The sequence below is a fragment of the Eleutherodactylus coqui genome, chromosome 1 (genome assembly GCF_035609145.1).
Source record: "Eleutherodactylus coqui strain aEleCoq1 chromosome 1, aEleCoq1.hap1, whole genome shotgun sequence".
NCBI classification, from domain to species: domain Eukaryota; kingdom Metazoa; phylum Chordata; class Amphibia; order Anura; family Eleutherodactylidae; genus Eleutherodactylus; species Eleutherodactylus coqui.
In genome coordinates, this window is record NC_089837.1 from 151,109,304 (window position 1) to 151,136,573 (window position 27,270).

General features: G+C 40.7%; 1 protein-coding gene across 1 annotated transcript; it reads left to right on the forward strand.

Annotated features, from left to right (window-relative positions):
• Positions 1–667: 667 nt before the first annotated feature.
• Positions 668–26,957, forward strand: LOC136626770 (leucine-rich repeat-containing protein 15-like). Its single transcript, XM_066601778.1, has 2 exons — positions 668–967; positions 22,253–26,957. The coding sequence occupies exon 2, from the start codon at positions 22,261–22,263 to the stop codon at positions 24,046–24,048; it is 1,788 nt and encodes a 595-aa protein (XP_066457875.1). The 5' UTR covers positions 668–967; positions 22,253–22,260; the 3' UTR covers positions 24,049–26,957.
• The last annotated feature ends 313 nt before the right edge of the window (positions 26,958–27,270 follow it).

The following is a 27,270-nucleotide window of genomic DNA, read 5'->3' on the forward strand; positions in this document are numbered from 1 at the left end:
AAAATTTGGCGATCCTTTCAGTCAGTAGTAATTAATACACACATCATATTTTCCTGTATCGAATTCACAATAATTTTATTCCACTTTCAGGGGTACTTCTCACAACCGTGTTTGCACACATTTTTGTGCAGGCTTTAATAGCCATTCAATTCCACGGAAAGTCAAGCATGCATGTAAATAGGTCGCGTGCATGCAAAAATTACAGCAATATGCGCAGACGTGTACAAACCCCTGATTATAGCTCTCTCCAAACCTCATTCATGCACAGACACGCTGCGCTGCGGCAAGCGTATTTGTGCAAATACTTGTGTGCCTCTGCCCTAAAGACTGCCACAGACGAGCTTGTATGCAAATACACTCGCTGCAACTCTGCGGCAAGCGTATTTGCGAATACCTTCGTCACACTAATGTGAGTGAAGACAGCAGTGGATGTGACATATTGGTATGTGACATAGCATATACATGTGCAAGCAAACTTAATGTCTAGAGTGTATAGATCTAACAAATGGTATATTTGTATCCAGAGGCTCAGGTTAGTATACCAATCCTCAAAACTCCACGTGCCCGGCCCCTTCTATGGTCAAAAGTATGCATTTGTTTAAATCCTTATCATTTCTAGGAGGAGTAAAGGAGCCTCAGTGAAACTTTCTTCCCAGAACATATTAAAATGAACTTGAGCTCGTTACAGGACTATACCCAAGACAAAAAAGATTTTGTCCTGCTGATTAACAGCCTAATCACTGGGAAATCCCATCCCATAGCCAGGCAAGCAGTAAGGAGGAGGGCAGTACCCACCAGCTACCAAAAACTACTATGACTCTTGGAAAAACTGAAGAAATGCTTTAACCTATTGACACATCCCCCTCTGCTGATTCATTGATCTAAGAGCTTTATATAGGAGGGAACCAAACACTTCCACAGTCTATACAGCTGCAACTCACAGAACACAGGATAGCCAACAGCCGGGGTAGGTAACATCTGGATTCGATTCCCTCTCTCAGATTCTCACAATTTGTGTGCTGTTTTCTTTCTATTAGAAATATTTCATTTTTCTTTTCGCACTGAAATCTTCTATATGTTGACTAGACCAAATAGTTTCACACTTTGTGTGAAAGTTTCAAAGCAAATATTGGAATTTTGGAAAAGTTTCTTAACTTGTATGCTTACTCTATTTTAATGTACTGACCTGTAGAAAAGGGTTAATGCACTTTGCATGGTTTGAGAGACTTAACAAATTAAACCTAATACTATGGAAAGTCACAGGCTGACCGTTGAGATTTCTCCCCTAAATTTGCATTGCAGGTAAAACCTATAAAAAGCCCCAGGTCTCAAGGAGCTACTGATACAGCATATTATGCCTGTCCCTTTATGGCCTCAGTTTTTAGTATGTGAGTGCCAGCTTTTCTCTGAAGCATGATTAATGCAAGCACACTTGGATTGCTGAGTTTCTGACACATTTTGAAACCTGTAAATACAATGATTTCTCATGTACTCCATTAACGTGCTTAGAATGAATCACACCACATAGTGAAATGTTTCCAATGCACTGTATATACAAGCCAAAGCACTCAGTAATCCGCATGTATTGTTGAAGTGCACAGATTGCAGACCTAGAAAAGTTGATTTGGGAACTTTCCAACTGAAATGACGTTACTTTTGGATCCAGGCAGAGGGATTCAGTGCATGCAGGAATACAATATTGGGACCACATGAATATATTTGTCAGGAAATCCTCCTACAAGGATAAGACAATGTTTTGGCTGCGCTCAATGTGCTTCCAAGACAAAACGCAGCCTTGAATTGAGGGATTTACTGCAAGGGGGTCATCATGTGCAAAGAAAAAAACGATTTGTGCAGAACACTACTCCCTGTTAAGGAATTATATCAAAGTGATCATGCTAGATGCAGATCTTGTAGAAGCACATGACTGAAGTGAACTGAATGGAGCCTTTCAGTTTCCACCGCTCATTACATTAGCTTTTTTTTACAGTCTGATTTTATGTTTACTGTTTCAGGTTTTTATGGTTCATTCTTATTAAACTTCCTTTCCTTGTTTTTTTCTACTGGAATCTGTACATTGGAATGAAGACTTGTTTTATGCCCCTCTAGGCAATACTTACCGCTCCCATTCTGCCGGGTCTGATCACCTGCTGCTCTCTACTTTCTGCTGCAGCGATGACATCACTAACACTGGGGACTTGTAACTGCTGTGGCCACTGAATAACTACAGGGTTCACATGTCCCTGTGTCATGATGTCACTGCTGCTGCAGCCAGAAGTGAGGACCAGCGAAATGATCCTATAGTCATGTCATTCAAGTAGCTCAATCCTTGTTAGGCCGGCTGCACATGACCGGGTCGGATTCCGCTGCGGGCTGCCCAGCCAGCATCCACGCATACCTGCTTTTTCTTTCGCCAGCTATATTGCGGATGGTCCACATGGCATGGTTTTTTTTTTCTAAATCCCGGCTTTTTTTGCGTCATTGCTAGGCCATGATGTAGAATCTGTGACCTTTCCGCAATGTCATTGCGGAAGGGCCGCGGATCAGATAGCGTCCATTGACGGAATCCGCACAGTAATAGAGCATGCTACAGCTTCTCCTCCGTGAGTGGAAAATTGTGATTGATTTCCACTCGTTTAGAAGAAAATGTGTTTTGCCATAGCATGCTATGGGCAGTATGTGTGGAGAAGCGGACGCCCGCTACGGATTCCGCAATACAAATCCACCCGTGTGCAACCGGCCTTTGGTCATGTTTAACATTAGCCATTGACTAAGTATGTGCCATAGTGCAAGGGCAAACACCAATAGACAATGGGCTCTTCTGCAAGAACAGTACATGAGCCTCTTGATCTCCAATATCACAGAGCGCTGGACTTGTCTCTTTCCCATTCCATTATTAATTATGAGCTTTGAAATACAGAAGCTCAATACCTTACATACAATCTATAGTACAGTACGAAGCAGATTTTAATGTGGCAGCCGAGCCCTCTAATCTATTGGGGCCCAGGTCACATATATGGTGTGTCTGCCCAGAGGTTTGTGCATTTTGACTCCCTGCTGGATATTTTGAAGAGCTTTTTGCTCTTTTCCTACTATGATTTATTGACTTCAATTGGAAAAAGGCAATTGCAAAAATACAATTGCACATGTGGTTTCTATAGGCTCGGACGCCATCACCGTTTTTGAAATCCATTTTGAATTTCTGTCAGTTGAGCTGCAAAACGGGGAAAGAAGCGGTTCCGTTTTAAATGTCATTGATTTCAATGGGATTTTCTGAGCTTCAGTTAGGCTAACTTCACAGAGGCAAGTGCGATGTCTGATATTACGCTCGCCAACATGCAATTTCCCTTCGGATGCGAGGCGTTTTTATATTAAAAAAATCTATCGCAAAGACAACGGATCCGTTCCAAACGGAAGACAAAACGCTGATGTGAATTAGCGTTACATGTGATGCTACAATAGGTGACATCTCTAGGGACATTTTCTCATATTTTGCTTAATAAACTACTATTCTACTGGCATTCCACAATCCAGCACGAACAGTATTGCTGAGGCTTTGTTCACAGAGGCATTTTCTTATTCCATCAGGTTCCTGTGTTTTCGATGGCAAGAATAGTGTAGTCTGCAGAGATGTTCTTGCCATCAAAAGCAGCAAAACCTCAATGGAAACCTGATGGAGTCCATTATAAGAATGGAAGCCACAACATTCCTATGCTTTAAAGCCCATGTGCACAACACATGGAGCTCCTATGGGTCTGTAGTATGGATCCCTGAGCACATACATGCATTGTCCCCTAAAGGGAATATTCTGAGGGTAGAGTAGTTCAGTATATAGTATATTTAGCTGTTTTTCTTACAAAGTCTCCTAGCACAGTCTAGGACTCCTTATGCACAGTAGACAAGACACCATGATATCCAGCCCTCTAGCTGGAGGATTAATCCACGCAGTGTTGATCTATCTGTTGCCAGCATCTTAGCCTTTCCATGCCCGTCTTATCTTTCCTTACCTCAGCAGAATTCTGGGAATGTGAATATTTCCATATCCTTCTGCAAATAAATTGTAGGCTGCAAGCGTGTCACTTTTCCATCTTTCATGTATGCTGAATCTTATTAACAAAATCTTCAATTATACAAACACGAAAGCGGTTTGGATGAGAAATTTGAATTATTTTGGATTAAAGGAGCCCTGTGTGTTTTTTTTAGAACATTACTCGGCTGCACAGCAAAAAATATTCGGTGTGCAGGCACAATCCAAGGGGTTTTTGTGCAGCCTACCGCAGAAATACTGATAGAATCATATACAGCTGCCCATAGATGAACAGATGTGACTCATAGCTTGTGGTAGATCCGTTTAGCTATTGGTTCCCATAGATGAACAGATGTGACTCATAGCTTGTGGTAGATCCGTTTAGCTATTGGTTCCCATAGATGAACAGATGTGACTCATAGCTTGTGGTAGATCTGTTTAGCTATTGGTTCCCATAGATGAACAGATGTGACTCATAGCTTGTGGTAGATCCGTTTAGCTATTGGTTCCCATAGATGAACAGATGTGACTCATAGCTTGTGGTAGATCCGTTTAGCTATTGGTTCCCATAGATGAACAGATGTGACTCATAGCTTGTGGTAGATCCGTTTAGCTATTGGTTCCCATAGATGAACAGATGTGACTCATAGCTTGTGGTAGATCCGTTTAGCTATTGGTTCCCATAGATGAACAGATGTGACTCATAGCTTGTGGTAGATCTGTTTAGCTATTGGTTCCCATAGATGAACAGATGTGACTCATAGCTTGTGGTAGATCCGTTTAGCTATTGGTTCCCATAGATGAACAGATGTGACTCATAGCTTGTGGTAGATCCGTTTAGCTATTGGTTCCCATGGATGAACAGATGTGACTCATAGCTTGTGGTAGGTCCGTTTAGCTATTGGTTCCCATAGATGAACAGATGTGACTCATAGCTTGTGGTAGATCCGTTTAGCTATTGGTTCCCATAGATGAACAGATGTAACTCATAGCTTGTGGTAGATCCGTTTAGCTATTGGTTACCAATGAGTCATTTTCAGCAGATTACTATTCAAATGGTTGTGAAAATGGCGATCATACATAAATGTTCTGTGCTTTGCCTCTTTCTGTAATAAGAACTATATTTATAGGTAAATCGGACTGCAGATAAGATCAGAAAATACTGACGCCAATGTTTAGGTGCAATACGTAAAACAATCAGACCGTGTTTTACTTTGTAGAAATTTTAGTTGCTTATTCCACGGATTACAAAAAAACTTTTGTGGTATTTTCCAGTGAAGTTGAGTAATTTTATCAATAGTATTATCCCGTTCTGGCACTGGGTTGGAGTCTTGGGTGGTAGCCAGCAAGGGCAGGCAATGTGGACAGGCAAGCTGGGGGTTGGTACACAGAGAGGGTGATGCAGTACAATAGGTTCAGCAGAGACATAGTCAGGAGCAAGCCAGTGGTTGGTACATGAGAAACAATCTTCTTTAAAGGGAGCAGCTAGAGGAAGGAGCTGGTTAAAAAGGCTGAGGCCTCAGAACGCAATAAATACATATTGAGGGAGTGGCAGGGCCAGGCTTTTATAGTGTGCCTATTTAAGCAATGAGCGGAGCCAGACAAGGAAACAGGAACTGGATTAACAGGAGCATGGAATTAGGCTACAATTCAGCAGGGGAGCTGTCCAGCAAGCTGGAGAGCTCACTGGGGAGAGACACCGTCTGGAGCACAGGAGTTCCCAGGTTTGAGTCCAGTAATTTAGGAGTTGATCACATCTGTGTTGAATGCTCTGTTTGACACAGATCTGGCACAAGATGCAATCCAAAATAGCGCTGTGTTGTCTGGGGAAATGTAAGTCCAGCATGCATCTCATCCGTCACTTCTGTTTTTCTTTTTCTTTTGCTCCTATGACAAAACCAAATAATGGAAAACTTAGTGTGAATGAGACCTCACTCATAAACTTTTAATTATCATTATTATTTTAAAGCACCATTCATTTCAGGGCGTAGAATGGATCATATCTTAAACCATGCTCCATAAGATGTTGAAGGTTTCAGATTGTGACAGAAACTGCATGTTATTGGATATATGGGTTATGCCGCTGAACACAAGCTGTCTATCATGAAGTACAATACATCTGCCTGTCTACAATGATGAGCGGAAAAAAGTAAAAGTACCCTTAGGACTCTTTCACACAGGCGTCCCACACCGATGTGCACACACTGGCAATGCAAGAAAGAACAGTAACCAGTTGTGAGAGAATGTGATAGCAGCGCAAAAAAGTATAGTAAAGGCTTGGTCAGATGAGTGCTTTCTTTTAGCACATGAATAACTGCGCTAAAAAAAATCAAAAAAAAAAAATCGCACATCGTGTGTAGAAAAATCGCATGACCGGGTGCATTTGCACTCGCATGTCCTATCTTTTGCAGGTGTGATTATTTAGCGCCTATAAAAAACATACATGTAACCGTTCATTGGAAAGCATTGGTTCTAATAGAGCCAATTTTTTTAAGCACGTCTATTCATGCGCTAAAAAAACCGCTCGTCTGACCACAGCCTAAACTCATGTGAAGGAGCCCCTAGAGTTTGTGGCAGTATAGTGAAGATTGATTTGAGTGAAACTGGAGCATGAAGAGAAACTAAGTACATCTTCTCTGAATGACATCACTATTGTGCCACACTTCATAGCATTTCTTGCTTTTAACTTAAAAAAAGCAAAACTTTGCAGTTTTATAGTTTAGGATCTGTCAAGGAACAGAGACATTAATCCCATGACAGCTAATCTGGCCAATGATGACAACTGTCAGAAAAGCACTTCCTGCCCCAGAAACTGAAGGAGAAAACCGCCAGCGCTTACAATATGAAGCCTATAACAGTTACTGCACACAGCGGTTTACGGGATGTTCATGGGTGGCGGCTTTGTTGTAGAAATTCCTGCCAAGGTTCCTTATATCTGAATGGGTTTTATAAAAATGTATATACCTGCTGTAGAAACAACCATACTTGGTTATCTGCAAACTGCAGAGAATAGAACTCATTGATTTGAATGGGTTCCGTCACATTATGGGTTTTTACGCACAAAATTTGCGTGCAAAAATATAACCAACATGCTCTATTTTTGTGTGGATTTGCGCACTCAAGGTACCATAAGATATGGCGGCTTGTATATGACCGCTGTCTGTGATTTCAAGGCATCATAAGAGTTAGTGGGCAGTTGCAAATGCACACACCACATCCGCACACAATCGTGCACTGAACTGCGAGATTTTGCAGCATTAATTGAGGACTCTGGGGACTAATTGGGCTGCTGAGCTGGTTCAATCATGGCACGGGTGTGTCATGGCCCGATGTGAAAGGGCCCGACAGCGCAGAAAGGTACATTAGAATGCGCAGATACGTGCAAGAAAGATTGCGAGAGCGCTTCCTTCACAGTGCTATAACGTCACGCTATTGTGAACGCATCTATGCATCTTAGGGTGGCTTCCCATGAGTGTGTGCGCAAGACCTCACGCCTCTGTACAACGTATCTGTGCATGAATGAGATTGATAAGATTGATTTGTGAGTGTATCTGCACATAGAACTGTACTTTTTGCGCACACAGGGCCAGTTCACACATGCGAATGACACACCTTCCGTGTATTTAAAGGCTATTTAGCGTTATGGGTCTAGATGTGTTCTTTTTTTTTTTGCGGTTATGCGTAGTGTTTCACACTTACCCTTGTGTATTTGCACACCTCCCATTGAGTTTTTTGGGAGTAATTCCTACTTTTTAAATAAATAGGTTCTATTCTTCGTGTTTTTTTTGCGCATATGTTTTACTCCCGTGTGAAGAAGCTCTTCTATGTATCCAGCAGATTTTCAGTCTGGCAAGTTTCTGTGCCAGTCTTGTGTTGTGTGAATATACTCTAAAAAATGTAATTGGACATATGCTTTACAGCAAATAACAGAGACAGTAAATGTGGTAGTCAAGCCCCAGCCAGCCGTTCGCAGTGTGTGTGGGCGCCATTACTTTCCTAGCAAACACTTTCAAGTTTATATAAGCATTACTTAGATTTCCAGACATCCCTTGTTTATTCTAATCACATCCTACTGCTAAACACAGTCTGCTCCTTCTGCGTTAGTGGCTATAAACATTTTATGCATCTGTATGGCGGCAGCTTAGGGCCATTTTACTCGGAATGATTATTGCTCCAAAAATCGTTGGGTTGTGCGAATTTGAATGATAATTGTTTAGTAAAAACACGGTCAACGACTGAATGACAAACGAGGATTTGTTTGCTGTTCATTTTATGCAGGCATAAAAATAATCGTTTGCATGTCGTTATGTGTGAACAGTGGATGTCAATGACTGAACGATATGCGAGCGCAATTGCAAGCCTAAGGGAACAGGCTGAAGTAGCGAACTCTGTCATCGTTCACCTGTTCGCTCATGCCTAGGACAGAGACCTTTGGAGTTTATGGGGTGTGCTCTATCCCTCTTTTTCCTATCTTTCTCCAATACACATAAGATGACCTTCTCCGTTGACTCCTCTATAAGCATACAGTATATGCTAGGATTGGCAAAGAGGTTCATGGAAAAAGGGGGAAGTGACTGCCGGACACTTCTGGTATTTACTTATCTCCCAAAGAATAGAGGATCAGACCTGTTGTAATCCATGTGTCTGCCATTAGGGGACAGCTGACTGCCCCAATGCACCTTAGATTTAGGTTGATCCAACCAACATTAATGGGTGTCATGCAAAGGGTTAGAAGGACTGCAAGAGTTAAAGATACACAATCACATTGGAGAAGCATTTAACTACAGCAAAAAAAGAATGGTTAGCATCCTGGCTTAGGTTCATATCTGAGTTAAAGGTTCCATTCAGAAGCATTGTTACAGATTCCATCACTTTTGCCGTAAAACTAACGCAGCACGCTGTCCTACTTTTTCTGATAAGACGACAGACACCCTGACTGAAACCCAACAAACTGATTAGATAGTGTCTACTGGGCACCGTTGGTATCTGTCATGTAACAGATCAAACTATCCTCATTTTTGGCTGTTTCTGCAAATATGGTCTCTTTTACATGGCCATATGAGCACAACGCTGCGAGCCTCGTAGCATTGTACTCTTCACACCCCCTACGCTGTGCTGGCAGAAGATCTGGGAGAGATCGCATAGGGGCTGCAATAGGCACTACGTATGCCCGGGATTATGACATCACGGACATGCGCAGTGTGACTTTTCTCAAATCCCCCACTCTGTGCAGAGCAGGGCTCCATACTAAATGCTGCCCTCTCGCAGGCAGTGCGAGGGGGCAGCGTTTCAATACGGAGCCCCTTAAGGGCTGCGTATGAAATGCAGGGAAATAGAGCATGCTGTGGTTCATTTCTTCTGTGTTTTATACACAGTGTCCCCTCGCAGCTCCAACGCAGGTGTGCATGGAAGAATGAAAGTCCATAGACTTCCATTGCCTCCATTCACCTTATGTTACGCAAGGGATAAATACAGTGTGTGTAATACACAGTGGCAATACGACTGTGTGAATGAGCCCTATGATGGAAAAGAAAGCTGGAAATGTTTAGCGCAGAAGTGAACCTATCCTTTTACAGACAGCAGTGGAGCTCTGCGTTGAAATAATCCATCAACAATGCCAACTCAGATTTAGAGTCTGGTCATCCTTGTTATTTTATACTTTTTTTTTTTTTTGCAACAATGGTATATATTGGACTAATCATCATCAAGATATACCCGTATAGCTTTTGTTGGATAACCATTAGAACTTCTAACTTTTATTCTTCCATGCATGCAGGAACCATTGCTTAACCACAAGCTAAACTAGCAACTGCAAGAGTAGAAAACTAAGCAACGGTTCCTATGTGTAATAGCAAGGATGTATGAGGAAAGTATGATTATACTCAAAATCATGATACACTTAGAGTAAAACAGCTGAAAATTTCCTATGCCATACAATGGGTTCAGAAAACATATTTCTGATGTTCAGCTACTTTTTCAGAACTTTGAAGTAGTTTGGATGGGGAGGGGGGGGGGGGGCATGGAATTACTAAACTGAAGGTTGGATATGTTGTAGTGTACTTCTATATGAAGACATTCTGGATTTTGCAATTTTTCTGTTCTGATCAAACAAGCAACCGAATAATGATCCAGTTGCCTTCAAAATATATGGAGGTGGATGAGTCTTTTGATGAGATATTCAGATATTTTTCACTTTTAGCACTGAGTTTTCTGCTGTCGTACCGAGGATTTACTATGATTCTATTGTTGCAGTACAGATACAGCTGAGTTTAGTTTGATTTGGCAATGTATGATATCATGTGTTTTATCCATTATGTCTCAATTTACCATATTACTATAGGTTACCTGGAATTGTACATAGCTTTATGTAAAAGTAATAATCCTATCTTTTCTGCTGAGCAGTGCAGGGCAATAAAATCACAAACTCACAAGTGTATCAGTAAATCACTATGGCATAGTATACTTCTGTGGAATATCTGGTGCTAAACACATTTGTGTTCATCACAGATCACTTCTAAAACCACCAGAATTCTCTGCTTAATCCTTCCTTATGCTGACTATTCAATGTTATAGATATCAGTAGCAGTATATGTGTACAGTATATGCTATGTCAGGTTTGGATACAGTATATATGTACAGTATATGCTATTTCAGGTTTGGATGCAGTATATGTGTACAGTATATGCTATTTCAGGTTTGGATACAGTAGCAGTATATATGTACAGTATATGCTATGTCAGGTTTGGATGCAGTATATATGTACAGTATATGCTATGTCAGGTTTGGATGCAGTATATATGTACAGTATATGCTATGTCAGGTTTGGATGTAGTATATGTGTGCAGTATATGCTATGTCAGGTTTGGATACAGTAGCAGTATATATGTACAGTATATGCTATGTCAGGTTTGGATGTAGTATATGTGTACAGTATATGCTATTTCAGGTTTGGATACAGTAGCAGTATATATGTACAGTATATGCTATGCCAGGTTTGGATACAGTATATATGTACAGTATATGCTATTTCAGGTTTAGATAGAGTAGCAGTATATATGTACAGTATATGCTGTCAGGTTTGGATGCAGTATATGTGTACAGTTTATGCTATTTCGGTTTGGATATTGTATATATGTACAGTATATGCTATGCCAGGTTTGGATACAGTAGCAGTATATATGTACAGTATATGCTATGTCAGGTTTGGATACAGTATATATGTACAGTATATGCTATGTCAGGTTTGGATACAGTAGCAGTATATATGTACAGTATATGCTATGTCAGTTTTGGATGTAGTATATGTGTACAGTATATGCTATTTCAGGTTTGGATGTAGTATATGTGTACAGTATATGCTATTTCAGGTTTGAATACAGTAGCAGTATATGTACAGTATATGCAATGTCAGCTTTGGATGCAGTATATATGTACAGTATATGCTATTTCAGGTTTGGATACAGTAGCAGTATATATGTACAGTATATGCTATGTCAGGTTTGGATACAGTATATGTGTACAGTATATGCTATGTCAGGTTTGGATGCAGTAGCAGTATATATGTACAGTATATGCTATGTCAGGTTTGGATGCAGTATATATGTACAGTATATGCTATGTCAGGTTTGGATACAGTAGCAGTATATATGTACATTATATGCTATTTCAGGTTTGGATACAGTAGCAGTATATGTGTACAGTATATGCTATGTCAGGTTTGGATGCAGTAGCAGTATATATGTACAGTATATGCTATTTCAGGTTTGCATGCAGTAGCAGTATATATGTACAGTATATGCTATGTCAGGTTTGGATACAGTAGCAGTATATGTGTACAGTATATGCAATGTCAGGTTTGGATGCAGTAGCTGTATATATGTACAGTATATGCTATTTCAGGTTTGGATGCAGTAGCAGTATATATGTACAGTATATGCTATTTCAGGTTTGGATGCAGTAGCAGTATATATGTACAGTATATGCTATTTCAGGTTTGCATGCAGTAGCAGTATATATGTACAGTATATGCAATGTCAGGTTTGGATGCAGTATATATGTACAGTATATGCTGTTTCAGGTTTGGATGCAGTAGCAGTATATATGTACAGTATATGCAATGTCAGGTTTGGATGCAGTATATATGTACAGTATATGCTATGTCAGGTTTGGATACAGTAGCAGTATATATGTACATTATATGCTATTTCAGGTTTGGATACAGTAGCAGTATATGTGTACAGTATATGCTATGTCAGGTTTGGATGCAGTAGCAGTATATATGTACAGTATATGCTATTTCAGGTTTGGATGCAGTAGCAGTATATATGTACAGTATATGCTATTTCAGGTTTGCATGCAGTAGCAGTATATATGTACAGTATATGCTATGTCAGGTTTGGATATACATTTGTGATTCGAGCAGAGTAGACTGAGCAGCGACTAGTGTTTGGACGCCTTCCTACAGCAGTAGACTTGTTACTGGACCGTTAGGATGGGAGGGCAGACGAGGATAAGAGGCTGATGCCTGGATTCTTGGATTCTGTGCTGCTCAGAAACAAATATACAATCTAATCTTGTAATTATAGGAGCTAAATGTGATGTTAGGATAAGGAGGCGCTGTAATGGGACAAGACTGAATTCTCGCAGCTGTCTGCTATGTTTGGGGAGATAGCGTTTTCCTCTCAACTACTAGTATAAGCTTTATGCAAATCTACTAGTTTGGTAGACAAACTGGCAATAAGCACAATCTCTATTTTAGCCACAATTAGCTTACAGTTATATTCATACGTTTCGTCAAAAACATTGTGCATTGCGTCTGCTCTATGCTGATGGCGCCCGCAAGACAGAGGTGGGTGACTTGACTTTCTACACCCTAGAATAAATACATTTGTGCTGCTGATTCATGCAGCAGGGAGTTATCTCCTCAGTCCGGAGCCCAGACAAGTAATGCTTCTTTTACATCTAATGAAAACCTCATGATTCTCGTCTGCCCAAGTGAACGAGCGGGTGACGTCATCACCAGATTGTTTGCGCTCGGGCAGCCATAGTAGACAGGCAAATCATCGTTGAGAATCGTGCAGTTCTCGTTCACTTATCGTTCAGTGTTTCACATTCCTATGTGACGCACCGAATGATCAGTGTTCAAACGCATCGAGACACCAACGTGCCGACAATGATTCTTGCCGGCTGAAATTGAATGACGAATGAGAAGCGCAGTGTTCTCATTCGTCGATCAGTCGTTGGCTCATGCTTACAGTTTCGCTCATTTGAATGATTTTCTGAATGCTAAATATTCCATCAAAATGCAGAATAAGGGCGCCTGCAGACGAATGCAAAAGTAGATATGCTCGCGATAGCGTGACGTAAATGCACTGTGAAAAGAGCGCTATCGCAGACGTTCGGCACATTTTACTGTACGTTTCTGCGCTGGGTCCGTTCACATCACCACGGGACACACCATTGCTGTGATTGAACAGGCTGTGCAGCCAAAGTAGTCTGAGATCTCATCAATTTCCCTGTGAAATCACGCAGTTTAGTGCACAATTTTGTGCAGAGCAGGTGCATATTTGAGGACCCCCAATGACTCCTATGGTGCCTGGGATGCACAAATGCGCAAAAAAAATAGAGCGCGTCGTGTATATTTTTTTGCGCATGCAAATTATGTGCAAAAACACATAATGTGAAGGAACCCATTGAAATCAATGGGTTCTACTCTCAGATTTTTGCGCAAGCGAATTTTGAGTGCTCACAAAATGCTCGTCTGCAGAAGCCCTTAGGGTAGTGGGAGAGGGGACTTTAAGAACTCATGAATTGTGTTCGTTCTCTGTCATTCTGCTTCATAATGCATGAATAAATTGACAATTGGGTGTTACAATTCTCCTGGTCAATAAGGAATATCCATGCAGTCTGACATGCCAACACTGACTTCCCAGTTTCAGAGTATGTAGGGACACATCTCATTGACAAGGGAAATGGTAATGCCCAGTTATCGACTTAAGATACCTTTAGCTTCAAACGAGCGATTACGGGTGACTGCCGGTTCGTGTAAACATGGCCGCCAACAGGGCACTGAATGAGATGTCACTTGGTTGTAGCTGGGTGTCCCATTTCAGCTCACTATGAATGGAGGCGGGCGGCCGGAAGAGATCTCTGGCGTGGTCTGCTTCCATTCTCTGACAGACTATTGCTCCTGTGTGAAAGCATAGTCGCCATAGTCGCTGGGAAGGCTGTCAACAGTAGTCCTGTGTAAAGGTCCCTTTATTCTTACATTTCTGAAGGAAAGGCACAATACAGACATGTTCCAGAACTTATATTTTGGAATATTGACTAAAACTGACATGTCGGGAGAGCAAACAGGTCCTCTTTATACCTAAACACAGACATACATATATATATACAGAGCTGTGGAATATTGTGGAGTCATATAAGCAAAGAAAAAGATATACTAGATTGCATACTTGAAATAAATCCATTTTCCTATTAAATCCCTAAGAACATACTGTTCCCAAGAATGCGGAGGTGAAGTTTCCAACCCTCTTAAAGACTTTATTCCAAATTGAGCAGCCTTAACTTGCTGCTGAGTAAAATCACTGAATTAAAGCCATAAACTTGGCAGTTAAGGCGTGCGGAGACGAACCGCTGTGCTGGGTAATACGGTTACTCTGTATGAATGGAAATGTTCCACTGTAGTGGAAACATTTTCAGATTTTTTATAGGAATGGAGAAATGGCTATAAGGACTATTATTACCCTGTTTTATGATGCAATGTGGTGAAGTGAAGCAGTGAAGAGGGGTTTATCCTCCAGTGGGCAGTAACAAGGGAGCAACACATTTCAGGCACAACAGAACTAGTGACACTTTCCAGAAATAAGAGGACAAAATACAATCTTGGTTTAAAATCACTTAAAGGTGAGGAAAAGGCATGCTTATGTATAGAAGGTCAGGATAATAAACCCTTCGGGTGTGTGACATCTGATGATGCCACACAATATATAAAACAGGCCTATTGTTACCTTTGTCCTGAACTACCAACAAGACCCAGAGTTCACTTGGTACTACAGAGACGCAGGAACAGATATAAACCAGAGGAACTAGCGTCCCTACGGATGAAGGAGACAGGATAAGGCTTGGGCGTCCGCCCACCAACGGACGGGTAAAACAAACAAATAAGAACCAGGTGTCTAACAACAAATGAATGGGTGAATTGGACGTAGAATAGAATACAGACATAAAACAGCAACTGACAAACACCCAGAACACTCACCCAATATACCTGTATGCATAAACAGATATAATAGATGTGGTACAAGGTATTGGTTCGTATTTTGGCCAAGATACTTAAGCCCACAACCCATGACAAGGGTACTCGTTGTCTCATGGGTCCCTACTCCAACAGGACAACTTACCCCATGAATCCTGCCTGCAAGTGGGGTGATCGTCCCAATTTGGATGGCCCCATGATGGAACCTAAGGACCTAGTAGCCCTAGATGGTAAATGATCCAAAGCAGGACACAGTTCACACCAACACATTATGCAAAACATACCACATGGAACAGGACAGCTCACACTACATGACCAGCAACGTGCTCATTCGCACAGAACACGTGCCTGCACACACCATATTGAGAAACATGCATGGAAGCAAACACAAGGGTATTGGGAAACCAACACCTCTCTAGGCAGAGGGGCTGATATTTATGAGCAGCAGACAGGTGGTGATTGGCTGGCCAGAGAAATCCACACCAAGACAGCTCAATTATCCCATACCTATGGCAGTGTGCTCCTGGAACCTCATAGAACTACAGGTTCCAGCAGCACAACCTAAGGCCCAATGCCCACGGACGGAAATTCCACAGCGAGATTCCACATGGAATTTCCACCACTGCACGCTGCCATAGGATTGCATGCGTACACACAATCCTATGCAGACAGCCGTGATTTTGATCACAGAAAATCTGCGTGGTAACAAAATTGCGGTATGTCCTATCTAAAAACGACACTGCTGACGCGCCAACTCTGCTCTGTGCATGTGCGGCAGAACATCGCAGAGCAGAAAGAGGAGATGCCGGACAGTTAAGCGAGATGTCACTGCAGGGACACGGGTCGCATCCCGCTACAAGAATTTTGCAGTTGGAATCCGAACCGGCCATGTGAATGTGGCCCAACACCCATGAACGACTGCCTGTTTATTCTGAATGGAGGTGTGTGGCTGGAAGAGATCTCTGGTGTGCTCCGCCTCCATTCAGTGAGCGATTATCGCTCCTATGCGAAAGCACAGAAGTGATGATCATTGGGAAGAGTCTTGGGCACTTAAGCACTCGACAGTTGTCTTGTGTAAAAGGACCCTAAAACTGAATAGGGTTAAACCTATTTAGAAGAGGAATTGTAATGCCCAGTTAGCTCAGTGATTTATTCATACACTTCCGGGTACGATAAGAGAGAAATGGCTTAATTCTAAGTTCTAAGAAAATGCTCCAGGATTGTTATTTCATGGAAATTATTCTTCATTGCATCCTCTACCCCTACTGGTTTGTGATGTTACGCAGTAACATGTTGCCCATAGGGACGACATATAATAATAATCTTTATTTGTATAGCGCCAAACACATTCCGCCGCACTTACAAAAACAGGGGGATACAAAAGGACAAAAATACAAAAACCACGGTTACATAGTAATCAGTTGATGGAAACAGTAGGGGTGAGGGTCTGCTCCAACGATCTAATATACTACAAATAATGGGGTGATACAGAAGGTAAAATGGCTGGAGATGTGCACGGTATGGTGAGGTGGAGGGTGAGGGATGCTATACACATAAGCAATGGTCAGACATTAAGCTGTGTGGTGGCTGAATCAGTTTTACTGCAAGGGCCAGTTGATGGCAGCTAGCAGTGGTTGCAATCACTAGGACAGGGAGCATGTTATCAGGCGGAGTACAGAGGGGTTTGTTTAGGGAATGCGGTATGCCTCCCTCATGAGATGCGTTTTAAGAGCACGCCTGATGTTTTGTGAATCAAGGATTGCCCGGATAGTTTTGGGTAGACCGTTTCAGAGGAGAGGTGCTGCTCTGGAGAAGTCTTGGAGGCGGGAATGAGAGGTTTGAATTAAATTGACACTCAGTGTGATTTTGTTAGCAGAGCGGAGGGCCTGGGCTAAGTGGTGGATTGAGATGAGGGAGGCAATGTAGGGCAGCGCGGTGCTATGGAGAGCTTTATGGATGAAGGTAGTGAGTTTACACTGAATTCTGTATTTGACAGGCAGCCAGTGCAGTGACTGACACAGGGCAGAGGCGTCCGGGTAGCGCCTGGAAAGGAAGATGAGCCTGGCTACTGCATTCAGGATGGATTGGAGGGGGTAGAGTCTGGAGCAGGGGAGGCCACCATAAAACTATGGGCGCAATTACTTGCTGATGACGTGCTGTAACCCCACATAAATCAAACAAAAGTAGGAAACAGAGATTAATCACTACATTATGTAAAAGTTATTTAAAGAGTCGCCACACTTTAAGATTAGGTGATTCTAAGCATTTTTGCAACAGGTCTTATCAGCCTATTTTGTACATTTTTCATAGACAACCCCTCTTCAGCTGTGCAGCTAGGTGAAGATGCTGCTGAGAGATCTGTCTTCAGATAGCTAATTGCATAGCTGTACAAGGAGATCCAGCTGTGCCTGCACTGCTATCTCTAGTCCAGACACAGCAACTTTCATAGAAGAGTATAATAATAATAAAATGTCTGTCTTAGGTTTTATTACATTTATATATACATTTTCCCCCTAGTGTCCTCTCCTGACATTCTTTTTTATATATCACTTCTGGTATCTTCTCCATGTGCTGTGAAGAGAAGAAGCTGTCCTGTGTTACAGCTTCTCCTCCTCACAGCGCGCTCATTAACCCAATGCACTGAAACCGTGGCACTGCATTGGGTCCAGTGCTGGGAGAAGGAGAAGCTGTCTGCAACACAGAAAATTTATATCTATAAATGTAGTAAAACATAAGGCAGACATTTTATTATTATACTGTGCTATGAAAGCGGCTGTGCCTGCACTACAGATAACAGTGCAGGACAGCTGGAGCTCCCTGTTCAGCTATGCAGTTAGCTAGCTGAAGACGGATTTCTCAGCACTGTCTTCACTTAGCTCCATAGCTGAAGAGGGGTTTTCTATAGAAAATGTAGAATAGGCTAATAAAATACATTGCAAAGCTGTACATTTTCAGAAAACAAATTAAATGTGGTTAGTCTTTAAATCCCCACTCCTCAAAACCCTTGATCATTGGTGTGTTTTAGCGCCATTGCGCTCTAATTAAGTGTATCAATTAAGTGTATCAATATGAGCCAAAATAGTATATAGTATGTCACAATTCCAGATCTCTAAGAGTCCAAAGATTCACCAATGTCACCTAGAAGCTGAGCCTTTGGCTGTTAAACACAATGGCCTAAAATAATTCACTTTAGTGAGTTTGAGAAGCCAATAATTAAATTAAAAAACTGTGTTTTTCTTTACAAATGTATCAGATGACAAACATGGTACAAGTCATATGAGTCAGTTTTCAGAGCACTCAGTGAACATCTATGACTGAGACATTGATAAAGCCACGCCACAGTTGGAAGCTAACTTTTTCCAACCCTGTATTTTCTTGGCTTGAGAAATGCTCCATTCTTTTGACTCTTATTAATACTATTCCAAATCAAACATCACTATGAAAAAGAAATACATTGCTGCCACTAGTCAGTAATACCCAACACGTCACATGTAATATCTTATTGGAGATCTAGTCTATTGGATTGCTTGAGAGTCCTTGTATGAACCTGTGATCAGTATTGGATCAGGAACTGAAGTAATAAGAAAAGCAATGTAAAACAAGAGACTTCCATCAATGATGTATGCATGGAGCGGCGCATTAAGGACAACTAATCGTTATCACGTGCTACACGTTGGCTGATTCCTCTTCTATTTTTATCTTGAAAGAATAGGAATGCCTGTATTTAATGCAGCTGGAAGCTGTAGCCTGAGACACATGTGGCCTGCATTAGCCATGTTTTCATTTCCTATCCCTTTTCCTAGCTTGTCTGACATTACAGAGACAATATAACTTCCTGGAGATAGCAAATGTTCTAGCCCTGCAGATAAAGCAGATATTGGCTCTAATTTGTGTGAAATTGTTACCATAAAATATCGTGTATGATTCTGTGAAAATAAAAAAAAGAATATGTATACCTCATTTCTAATGAATCTTTCCGATGAGCTGGCTTTTTTATTCCCTTTATAATAAATTACATAATTCATATAGCTTAACACTTTGCAATCCAATTTTGGATTCAAGGTTTCCTAGGGGGCTTTCTCTTTCTGCCATTATACAATGGTGCCATCTGCTGGCTAGAGCCAGTGCTGCGGTATGGGACATGCTGTGGAGGCCCCTGACGGCAGAGCGGCCAGTAATATACAGTAAGAATACCCTGCCGGACGTCTTCCAGCATCGGAGCTGTACAGCCTTCAATCAGAATGTCTTCAGACACCCACAGTGGATTGGAAAGGGTTAAGGGCAATGAGACACATATAGGAAGACTAGTCCAGATAAAAACGGAGCTGTTACTTATAATAACCAATTAGATTATTATTGGTACTGCAACTGAGTCCTATTAAAGTGAACAAAATTGACCCTGCAGTACCAATCCAGGCCACTGCACACTGTACAGAGCTGTCTGCTTCCGGCAGCTAAACAGCTAGAAGTGGGACAACATCTTTAATATGGAGAATGTAAAGCCGCCTGCAGACGGCCGGGTCGTATCCGGCAGCGAGAATTCTCGCCGCGGGACCCGACCCGAGCACCTGCAGAGAGCAGCGCATACTCACCCGCGCCCCGCAGCTCCGGATCTTTCATGTGCCGGCGCATGCACAGACCGGAGCCGGCGGCTGGTGAGTGATGTTTCTGCGAGCCCCACACAGAAATAGAACATGCTGCGGTTTATTTGCCACGCGAGATCTCGCGCGGACAAACCGCAGCCGTCTGCCTAACGCAATCCTATGGCAGCTTCCAAGGGCGGAAATTCCGCGGAATTTCCGCCCGTCTGCAGGCAGCCTAAGCTTGATTATAAATGGGTGTTATAAGCAGATGAATCACGGCTCTCATATGGATTATGTTGTGTGCTTGCCTAGAAAAATGCCCTGTCACAGGTAAATGATTCTTTCATTCATTATGTGAGACCTCATACTTGCTTAAAGACAGACAGACTCATTAATCTGTGGCTGAGCCTTTTTGTAGCCAAGGACACAAAATAGAACATGCAAGGGCCATTGCCTTAAAAGGGAACTTCAAACCTCAAAGACCCAGGATGATGTGCGAATACAAATCCATAAAAATGAGACAATTTAGAGACAATAAAAATCTCCCACTCTTACCTGTAGACTAATTAAGGGTTAATGAGTTAATAATTGTGCAGTCTAAATGTAAAAACATCGCTCACTATTCGTTCACCTGTTCACTTTCATTCAGCATAAAAGCCATCACTGGATCGCGGGCTTCTCATTAAGTTTAAAGGCACCTTGCTCAGTGTTTCACATAGAAGGTGAAGCGCTGAGCAAGAAGGCCACGATCCAGCAAGAAGTCTTTCTGTGTAAACGCTCTGCACAAGCACTAATGACCTTAGCGGTGACATCAGCGCTCGTGCAGTCGTTTAGATGACTATCGTCCCGTGTAACAGGGGCATAACTCTTCAAGCTAATCCTGTTATTTATTTTTTTCATGCAAATTAATCTCACCATGTCTCCGCCCTATTGTGTATGTATATGTAATATATGTTTGGTTTGCATTCCTATTGTTATACCAGCTTGATGAGGAGGCCCAAGTAGCCTTGAAATCTTGCGGTAACATCATTTCTTTTTCTTATCCATTAAAAGTGAACCTGTCATATTCTTTATACTGTACTCACTGAGGGCAGCATAAAGTATAGAATGGTAGAGTTGGAAGGGCCCTTCAAGGTCTTCGGGTCCAACCCCCTGCTCAGTGCAGGATTCACTAAATCATCCCAGACAGATGTTTGTCCAGCCTTTGTTTGAACACTTCCATTGAAGGAGAGAACTCACCACCTCCTGTGGTAACCTGTTCCACTCATTGATCACCCTCACTATCAGAAAGTTTTTTTTCTAATATCTAATCTGTGTCTCCTCCCTTTCAGTTTAATCCCATTGCTTCAAGTCTTTCCTTGTACAAATGAGAATAGGGCTGATCCGTCTGCAGTGTGACAGCCCTTCAGATATTTGTAGATAGCTATTAAGTCTCCTCTCAGCCTTCTTTTTTGTAGGCTAAACACCCCCAGATCCTTTAACCGTTCCTCATATTACATGGTTTGCATGTACCATTCACTGATTTCAGCAGTCTGGTACTTGTGGGGTAATGTGCAGTCCAGTTTATTCATGAGGTGCTGCTAGCGCCACTCACTTGCCCTTGTTGGCAGTTTTATCAGTATACAGTGTAAAGGCCCATTTAGACACAACGATTATCGCTCAAAATTAGCTTAAAAGCCATCTTTTGAGTGATAATCGTTGTGTCTAACTGCACTGACATTGTGCAGTTTTCGTTAAGCTGTCGCTCATCATTGTCTTTTAACATGCCGAAAGACAATGATGAGCCCTTTCAGGGATTCACAGCGGGATACAGCTAAAACTATTGTTTCAGCTGTATCCCGCTCCCTGATGACAGGTTGGGTATGAATAACAGAGCGGTCCAGCTCCGGTCTGTTCTCCATACCAGGCACGGAGCGCCCGGCTGTATAACAGCCAGGCGCTCCATGCAGAAAACATCTGGATGCAGAAGACAAGTAGGGACACCCCGCTTGTCTTCTGCATCCCCCGCTCGGAGCGCAAGGTGATCGCTCAACGTTTGAGACATCTTTTGAGTGATAATCATTGTGTATAAATGGGCCTTAATACCTGGAAATCATAAGATAACTGCTTGCAGAAAGTTATCACAGACAAGCCAACATCTGCTACATCTGTAGTTTACAATGTTTGCTATATTATTTATCAACCTTTTGAATCACAAAATTTAGTAAAAGCACATGTGGATGTTTGTTTGCTTTAATTGTGTAATAGACAAAGAGCGCTGTGTTTATTGGTTGATTTAGTTTAAAATAATATTTGTACCTTTTGACCATGGTATTAAAAAGCTTGCTTATTTTTAGATATTAACATAAGCAACAAAATTTAACACTTTCTCCTTTATTCTAGATATAATAATGTGGAACGGTCACCTCACTGGAATTGTGCTTTTCCTTATGGTGCACATGACCTACAGCCAGTGTCCTAAGGAATGCAGATGCCTTCGAGCTGGTCAGGTGGACTGCTTCGGAGCAGATATTGTTGAGATTCCACGTTCTATCCCTCAAAACATCAGAAACCTGCAGATAATAAATACTGAAGTCAATGAACTCGAAGATGGAGTCTTGGAAAACAGGACATCTCTGTTAATTTTGAGAATTGAAAAAAGTGAATTATCTGTTATAAGACCTAATGCATTCAAAAACCTCATATCCCTCCGATACTTAAGCCTGGCCAACAATAAACTGCAAGAATTGCCTGCAGGTTTATTTAAAGACCTGATCAAACTGGAAACTCTTATTCTGTCAAACAACCTGATTAGTCAGATTTACCCATCACTGTTTGCTTCACTAGTTAATGTGAAGGAGCTCAGCTTATTAGGAAACAGTCTCCGGTCCATACCAAGGGGAGCTTTTGATCAGATGAGTGGACTTTTAAAGCTGAATTTAGCTAAAAATAATCTTACACGTCTACATCCTAGAACTCTGGAGAAAGTCATAAAGCTTCAAGTCTTTCGAGTGTATGAAAATCAGCTAAAGGACATCCCAGAAAGTCTACTGAAAACACTAACAAGCCTACAAGAGGTTGGACTGCAAAGTAATCAAATAAATCAAATATCTGCTGATATGTTCTCCAACAATCCAAATTTACAGAAAATATACTTATCAAGCAATATGATTACATCATTGCCTCAAGGATTATTTATAAATTTGCCTGAGCTGTCCAAACTAACATTGTTTGAAAATACCATAAAACACGTTTCCACTGGAGTGTTTGGGCCAATGCCAAAATTAAAGGAACTTTGGCTTTATGATAACCACCTTGAACAACTTGTGGATAATGCCTTCTCCAATCTAACTGAAATACAACTGTTAATTCTATCCAGAAACCAGATCCAGTATATCTCTACAAATGCTTTTAATGGCTTAGATGAACTTCTGGAACTTTCACTGCATACCAATGCACTCTCAACTCTAAATGAAGATGTTTTCCAGGGCCTGTCCAAGCTGCAAAATATTTCTCTCCACAGCAATAAGATTGAACATCTTCCTCCAGGCGTCTTTAGAAATGTGGACTCTTTACTGACCATACAACTACAAAACAATTCACTAAAGAATCTGCCAGAGGAATTTCTTGACACTCTCGGATATGTAAATGAAGTAAGGCTTTTCAATAATCCATGGAAATGTGACCTTCATATATTTCCTCTTAAGAATTGGATTACTCATAATTTGGTAAAACTGGGAAACCAAAGCCAACTTGTATGTGTCAACCCTCCCTTCACAGGTATGCGTATAGAAGAGCTAAATGAAGAACAACTATTATCTTTAACATCTACATTAGCACCAGAAATGGATCAAACATCATCTACTTATGAAGAAAGTAGAAGTAATATTCCTGTTCAACCTTCTGAAGAGCCCAAACAAGTTACCAGTGCAGCAATTACAGAAACAACAACACAGTCTGGGAACTCAGTTGATGATGATGAACTTGATGGTGAGGATGATATCGTGGAAACCAACGATGATGAAATAATGCCTGGTGAAATGGATAGAGGTGGAAGCAGGCTGGTTGGTGTAGTTGTCACAATAATTGTTTTATGTTGCATAGCAATTGTTTGTACAGCTGTTGCATGTATACTATACCACAGAAAGAAGAAGAACCATGTTGTACTCATGAGAATGAAACAGCAAAATGAAGCATGAAGGAACTTGTAATGTTTAATCACTGGGAAATATTCTATAGAAGCACTGTTTTAAGATTGCTTCAATATATTTGACTTTACTGGAAGGTAATGGAGCCTTGACCCTTGGATTTTAAATGAAGCCCGCCTTACCCATTTTCCACATGGTTTAGAAATTTAAGCATTTATTCAACATAAATTCAACCATTGGTCTATGTACTGCTTCATATAAGTTTGTGTGAAACAGCTATGTGTCAATTTATATAAAGCCACAGACAAAATTGGAAGAAAAGAAGAAGAAATTGGCACATTCTTGTCTCAGTTGGAACTACAGTGGCTCTTTAATGAAGCATTTTAAATACTTTCATAAAACACATCTGGAAGTATTTTTTGGAGGGTAGGTGTTGGGTTTTATTATTTTTTTTGGAGTTGCAGTGATTTTATTATATATTCATGGACAGTAAAAGACTACTCTTGTGATCGTACGAATGTATTATCATTTCTTCAGTTAACTACAGTAAATAAGACTTCCTAGACTCAATTATATTCAGATCAAGAATAGCAAATAGAGCATAAAATTGTATACAGTAAACATAGAAATAAATAAACAGCTGTATGTCTATCTGCATTCCATGTTATATACTTGTTTATTACCAATACTATACTGAAAGGTACGCTTTTTGACTATGGTATAAAGACTGGGTATACATTATCAGAGTTGTGGTTTGATTGCCACTGATGTATTTTCTTAGAGGGTCCTACAGTTTCTTTGGCTTTATTTCTCACTCAGGCAGAAAAAAGGGAGTAATAAAAATAAATGCATGGGTTGTCAGTTTTGGTGCAGTTTTTGAAACCAGGATCTATGTAGATTCTCACCCTCTATTGAAGTCAATCAGTGATAAAGAAACAGCTATGTACAAACAGTCTGTGATTGGAGAATGCCTTGATGGTTATATCTAGAGAGGAGCGAGTACCAAAATGCTCAGGTGCTCGTTATTCGAGTCGAGCTTTTTGTAATATTCGAGAGCTCTATTCGAGTAACGAACCCCATTGAAGTCAATGGGAGACTCGAGCATTTTTGTATGTGGGACGCCGGGTTCCAAGCTTTTTTTTGCTCTCTCGCTCTCAAAACGGGGAGGGGTTGAACATGGCGTGGTACTCGCTCGAGTAACGAGCACCATCGAGTATGCTAATACTCGAACGAGCATCAAGCTCGGACAAGCATGTTCGCTCAACTCTAGTTATATCTCCTAGCCTTCAGCAGAGTGCAATCCAATAATACCAACAACATCCAGTGGTTTTACTTATAGTAACCACCATCTTTGCAAAAGTGACAAGCCATATTTGTTGCCAGTTTTGAATCGACCCCCAAAAAATAACAACTAAATATCATTTTTTTTCAGTTGATGCAATCAATAACAAAGTAACAGCTTTACCAAAAAAATAATTTAAAAAGTGACAATCAGTATGGCTGCATTTCCTGTTATCACCTTTTCAAAAGTGTTTGCCATAGCTTAATAGAAAAATGCAAATCTCTCTGTCAGTAAAACAAGCAATCATTAAGCTTCTCCTCCACCTTATGATTTACTAATATATGGCCATTATTACGTTTTGGTTGCTACTGTTCTGTAAATGAAATTGCGAGACCTGTTTATTTACAGTGCTATAATATGTTAGTTATTTATGAGGCTCTTGGTATGTTATGCTTTTAGTGTTAGTTCTTCATAAGGAGTAATTACTTTTCTATATAATCTGTAATTTTTCGGTTGTTTTATAGAACTAATTTTATTAGTATATTACATATATTTAAGTTTTTAGGAAGAAATATAGACTTGTTAAATCAATGGCATAAAAAATCATTAATTTAATTAGTTTTTTAATACATCTCACATCAACAAATATTTTCACTATTTTAGACATTTGCATTTTATCATGGCAATAGGGAATAGAAAGGGTTTTTGTTGAACTTTGCAAATTGTAAACCCCGCCATCACCATTATGACGAATTTTGCAAGACATTTGTGAGGCCTATACCCCAACATATGAGGGCTACACTTACTCCAATATAACAATATTAAAATAATTTAAAGAGGCAGTGGCATTTAAAAAGTTATAAAATTAACTGTTTCTAAATACTGTAAGTTTCAAAAGATTGTATCAATCACTAAAACAAGAGGTCTCCTTCACTTGTTCCTACTTTTATGAATAGCCGTGGGAAACTGTATGATGTGATGGTCAAGAATGTAGATAGCAAGCTCTATACAAGTATATAGGAGATGTGGAAATAACTGATGATACCTAGTACTCAGTAACCTGTTTCAATATCTCACATAAACTTGAATGGAGTGGGAATGTGAATAGGTGATAAATGTTAATAGAAGAAATACACTTTCAAGAAGAGTCTATCCTGTCTATTATTGATGTATATGTAAGAACAGTATGTGTTTGTGTCATTATTTCTCTACTAGCGGCTTTATGTTCACTTAGTGAATTTTGATGCAGATTCTGCAACACACCAAATCTGCATCCCATTCATCGAAGTGGAAATATATTTTTTTTCCTGCCACTGATTTGAAATCTGCATTGCAGAAAAGAGAAAATGTCACTTCCTATTGCAGATCTTCGCAGAATCCGCGTCGGAAAGTTTGCACATGGATTTTGCTCATTTGCAAGAGATCTGTGGCAAAATATGTGATGATTTTAGAGACAATCCATGGGGAAAAATCGGTCAGACATCGCTATGTGAACATACCTTTATCTGATACCAAATGGCACATCAATTTTTTAAAATATTTTGCATAAATGTTTTTGTACAGAAGTCAGTTGAGAACCTATTTCGATAATCAAACTCTTGTGTGGAGTCATTTTATAATTTTACATAAGTGATTGTTGTTAAACATTTATCTCTTTTTTTGTAATAAAAGTTCTACTTTATAACACTGTCTGTCTCTTAATTACCCGAACATAGCAAATGTAGAAACCATTATTAACTCTTCTTTCCGGGGAAGAACTGTTGATGATGACCTATCCTCAGTATAGGTCATGCATAAGTACTTTCTATATTTCTGCTTCTGACACCGGTTTGAAATTCAGAAGAGCAATCGCCGCTTCAGTTCCCATTGATTTAATTGGGCGTGAAGCCAGCTATGGAACATCCCGTTCTGACCCCACTGACGACATCCGGCCAAATGCAACGATCAGCTGATCGCTGGAGATCTCGAAAGGTGGCTCCCTGGTGAATACT